The 5,000-nt window shown below is 38.3% G+C and overlaps 1 protein-coding gene across 2 annotated transcripts in view; it reads right to left on the reverse strand.

Annotated features, from left to right (window-relative positions):
- LOC135209870 (adipokinetic hormone/corazonin-related peptide receptor variant I-like) overlaps positions 1-5,000 on the reverse strand; it is a 126,468-nt gene that overhangs the window by 35,757 nt on the left and 85,711 nt on the right. Inside the window, exons 5-6 of one of the 2 annotated variants that reach the window (XM_064242628.1) lie at positions 3,916-4,054; positions 2,265-2,455 (exon numbers count right to left, since the gene is read on the reverse strand). In XM_064242628.1, the coding sequence (XP_064098698.1) occupies positions 2,265-2,455; positions 3,916-4,054 (330 nt within the window). The remainder of the gene's footprint in view (positions 1-2,264; positions 2,456-3,915; positions 4,055-5,000) is intronic. The other variant, XM_064242629.1, reaches the window with a different exon arrangement.

A 5,000-nucleotide genomic window follows, 5' to 3' on the forward strand; every position in this document is an offset into this window, starting at 1 on the left:
AACTGAGTTCGTAGTGTCAGTCAAAATTTTGATTACAACTGAATTCGTAGTGTCAGTAAAAAATTTGCATCCAACTGAATTCGTAGTGTCAGCCAAAATTTTTCATCCAACTGAATTCGTTTAGCATCAAATCAAAAATTTTGCTCCAACTGAATTCGTGGTGCAAATCAAAATTTTGCATCAAAATGAATTCGTGGTGTCAGTCAAAATTTTTGCCCATTTCCAACTGAATTCGTGGTGTCAGTCAAAATTTTGCATCCAACTGAATTCGTGGTGTCAGTCAAAATTTTGCATCCAACTGAATTCGTGGTGTCAGTCAAAATTTTGCATCCAACTGAATTGTAAGGCGGTCAATCAAATTTTTTGCATCAAAACTGAATTAATGTGTCAGTCAAAATTTTGGCTTTTGAATCAAAGTCCAACTGAATTTCTTGTGGTGTTTCAGTCAAAATATTTTGCATCAACTGAATTCGTGCGGTGTCAATCAAATTTTGCAATCCGAAAATGAATTCGTGTGGTTTAAGTCAAAATTTTGCATCCAAAAACTGAATTTCATGGTTTGGTTCAAAAGACTTCAAAATTTTTGCCCATCCCAACTTTGACTTCGTTTCGGTGCAACACCAAATTTTGCTTCCAACTGAATTTGTACGTCAAGCCAAAATTTTTGGCATCCAAACCTGAATTTACTTGGTGTCAGTCAAAATTTTGAATTTCCAAACTGAATTCGTTAGGGCAGAAAAAATTTTGCACCAACTGAAAATTTTTTTCATGGGGTCAAGCCAAAATTTTTCATCCAATGAATTAGTACATCAACAAAATTTTGCCCAACTAAATTGTTGGTGTCAGTTTCAAAATTTTGCACCAAATGAATTGTTTGGGTGCAGCAAAAATTTTGCATCCAACCTAATTCTGGTGTCAGTCAAAATTTTGCATCCAACTGAATTGTGGTGGTCAGTCAAAATTTTGCATCCAACTGAATTTTTTAGCGTCAATCAAAATTTTTTGCATCACTGATTCATGGTGTCAGTCAAAATTTTGCATCCAACTGAATTCGTGGTGTCAGTCAAAATTTTGCATCCAACTGAATTCGTGGTGTCAATCAAAATTTTGCATCCAACTGAATTCGTGGTGTCAGTCAAAATTTTGCATCCAACTGAATTCATGGTGTCAGTCAAAATTTTGCATCCAACTGAATTCGTGGTGTCAATCAAAATTTTGCTTCCAACTGAATTCGTAGTGTCAAGTCAAAATTTTGCTTCCAACTAAATTTGTGGTGTCAGTCAAAATTTTGCATCCAACTGAATTCGTGGTGTCAGCCAAAATTTTGCATCCAACTGAATTCTTGGTGTCAGTCAAAATTTTGTATCCAACTGAATTCGTGGTGTCAATAAAAATTTTGCTTCCAACTGAATTCGTAGTGCCAAGTCAAAATTTTGCTTCCAACTAAATTTGTGGTGTCAGTCAAAATTTTGCTTCCAACTGAATTCGTAGTGTCAAGTCAAAATTTTGCTTCCAACGAATTCGTAGCGTCAACTAAAATTTTGCATCCAGGTGAATTCGTAGCGTCAGTCAAAATTTTGTATCCAACTGAATTCGTAGTGTCAGTCAAAAGCTAGATACTTTTGTGACTCACAATGAGAAACACGGGGCACTGAAAAGCCGCAGGATACATGGGAACGAGTACCTTTCGAATCTCTGAGAAAACAGAAAGATGTCCCCATGAGAGATAAACAGTTTCGTCCGACTAATGAGGATTACATTTCTGAATGCATTTCAGATGCTTAAATGAAGGGAACAGTCTACAGATAAATGCTGTTTGGTAGCTTTTAACCATCAAAATACCTTTCGTGGGTGGAACTGTCACAGCAATGTGACAATAAGGCAAAGTAGTCATTCAGGCGAACAAAGAATTCCTAGGAAAAAGAGCATTCATAACAAGACAAGGAGTAACACGCATGTTGGAGGCAAAAAAAAAAAAAAAAAAAACATACCAATAAATGCTCATGAGTAATTAAAGACGTTCGAAAAAGCATGCAATAAAGCAATGGGGCAAAAGCGCACGCACATCCACTGCAAACAATGAATAAAACAATCATAAAACGAAAATATGAATAAAACAAACATAAAAATGATTCAACCACACGCAAAACAAGTTTCCACGACGAAGGGTTATTATTTCCAGGGATGAGGGACATTAAAAAAAATAAATAAATAAAAAAAACCTGGGTGATAATCTTGACACTGAAAACCCCGCTGGAACTGACCTTGTCCTGAAAGGGGAATTGAGGACCCTGGGAAGCAGGAGCTCCGCCGTGTGGTCCGTCACCTCGGAATTGGTAACAGTCGACTCTGCCTCCCGACGGCTCCAATAGACTCGGGAGGACTTGAAGCTCCGGCACTCGCAACTCCTCGAGTTGAGCTGGGTGTTCAGGGTGGTTGACCGCCAAGTCTGGGTCTGGGAATAGAGGGGGGGCACGGGTATATAGTGGCACCCTGGTGTCATGCCAAGTTTCTCATCAGAGCGACATTACTACTGATTTTGGCTTAAGTTCCCCCAAACTTGTCAAGCACAGTTTCTGACGCGTGGAGCATTACAACTGGTTTGACCTAAGTTCACCCCATTTGACATGCAGCTTCTGATGCGATTAACACTACTGATTTGACCTAAGTTCCCCCAAGGCTTGTCAAGCAGTTTCTGGCACGTGGAGCATTGCAACTAACTTGACCTAAATTTTGGCCAAAGTTCCCCTAAACTCACAGCTTCTGATGCGTGGAACATTACAACTGATTTTACCTAAGTTCACCCAATTTGACATGCTTCTGATGCGTGGAGCACTACTGATTTGACCTAAGTTCCCCCAAAGCTTGTTAAACACAGTTTCTGGTGTGCGGAACATTACTACTGACTCGACCTTCAAGTTTCACTATTCTGACCTGTCCTAATTCTGGCCTGCGCCTTCCAGTTCTTTCTGGACCAAATGGTATGATTTTACTCTTCCCAAAATATCTCAGTCCTGATCAGCCATTAGTTTTTCCAAGCTGTCATGTATGCTTCTTAAATCTAGCTTGTTTTAAAATTCCAATTCTGAACCTTAATCTGCTCTCTGTCCTGAACTTCCCGATTTTGACTAAATTCTTTTAGCTCTCAATTCCGTTCTCCATTCATGCTAATTTCTATGTGAAACTAGCTTTCAAAATTCTGACCTATGCTGAAGCTCCTCTAATCTCTCCAGTTCTGAATTGACCTATCTTCTGGATAAATACTTATCTTGGTCTCATCAGTTCTTACCTACAATAAGCTGCTCACTTCCGATGAAGTTCCTTTATTCTGCCATGTCTTTTTTCTTCTCTTCTGGCCTGCAATATCTTTTTTAAGGTTTCTCAATTCGAACCTGACCTACGTTCCTTAATTTGGAGCCCATATGCCACACAAATATGACAGTCCCAACGTGCCTTAACTCTATTAATTCTTTGACTAAAGTGGTCACTCAATTTTTCAGTTTTGATCTTGGTTTTTATTTCTCACCTTCCCTAAGCACGAACAAATTCCTGAATTTTTACAGTTTCATAGCATGGATAGACGGAAATCCAGAGGAAAATGCTTTCGACCAGTGGGAGTACTTTATATCCTAGTCCAACCTATTCACTCATTCTATGGCGCAGGACTTTCACGCGAAACACGAACAAACCGAGCAAAGAAAATATTCATCGACCCAACAATCAAATCAAAACTGACTAAAGAATCATTTACAATTTTCGTGCACGATCAGTCAGGCATTATTGTGTCACCATACTCTCACCATGCATACTCATGCTACGGCTCTATATCAGTACAAGGACTAATTTCCTGTATGCAAAAAAAGAGATCTTTGTCAACTGGCATATCGCAAAATATTCAATTCCAAGTGAACTCACCACAGGTTGCTTCTTCTTGCAGAAGTTGAAGATTCCGTAGACGATGGGATTGACGCAGGAATTGAAACAGGCGAATATGAAGAGGCCCCTCTTCACTTTCTCGTCTAAGAGTTCAGCTGCTGATCTATCAAAGCAGAACCTGAAGAAGAAGAAGTAGAAAAGTCCATGATAATATTTTTTTTTGGGGGGGAGGTAGAATTAAATTACATATAATGAGCTACATACTTGCAAACTGTAAATGGCAGTTCATTCGGTAAGATGCTTTTGTGACCATCGACCCAAGGACTATCATTAATATTATTATTACTGAAAATAATTTAACCAGACTACTGAGCTGGTCCCAAAGACTAGCTTGATACTTAAATATGCCATTAAAAAAAAAAAAAAAAAAAAAAAGTTCTCCAACTGGTTGTCAATTGTGATAAATCTCATTATGAATAAGACTGATTTAATATTAATGGTACATTAATGTCTACAATAATATGGATGGCTTTCTGTCAAGTAGCTTAGATCTTAGTCCTTTTGAAAACCTCAGAAATGTCATCATGACAAGTAGCACCTTTCTTCGGATAACTGATTAGTCAAAAGCTTGATTCCTAAATCAATAACTTGGAAGCATGATATTATAGGACTGTTTCCGATATTAATACCTCTTAAGCACGATATTATAAGCCTATTTCTGGTAACAATACCTCTTAAGCATGATATTATAAGCCTGTTTCTGATATCAATACCTCTTAAGCATGATATTATAAGCCTGTTTCCGATATCAATACCTCTTAAGCATCATATTATAAGCCTGCTTCCGATATCAGTACCTCGGAGAATCATATTATAAGCCTGCTTGCGATATCAGTACCTCGGAGAATCCATATTATAAGCCTGTTTCCGATATCAGTACCTCTTTAGCATCATATTATAAGCCCGTTTCCGATATCAGTACCTCGGAGAATCATATTACAAGCCTGTTTCCGATATCAGTACCTCAGATGCATCATATTACAATATTCAAGAGGGCGGAACGCTTTCTGCCGGTGGAAACGCCGAGCTAAACTGCAAATGAGGCTGCCACACCATAAATTACC

The sequence above is a fragment of the Macrobrachium nipponense genome, chromosome 38 (genome assembly GCF_015104395.2).
Source record: "Macrobrachium nipponense isolate FS-2020 chromosome 38, ASM1510439v2, whole genome shotgun sequence".
NCBI lineage: Eukaryota > Metazoa > Arthropoda > Malacostraca > Decapoda > Palaemonidae > Macrobrachium > Macrobrachium nipponense.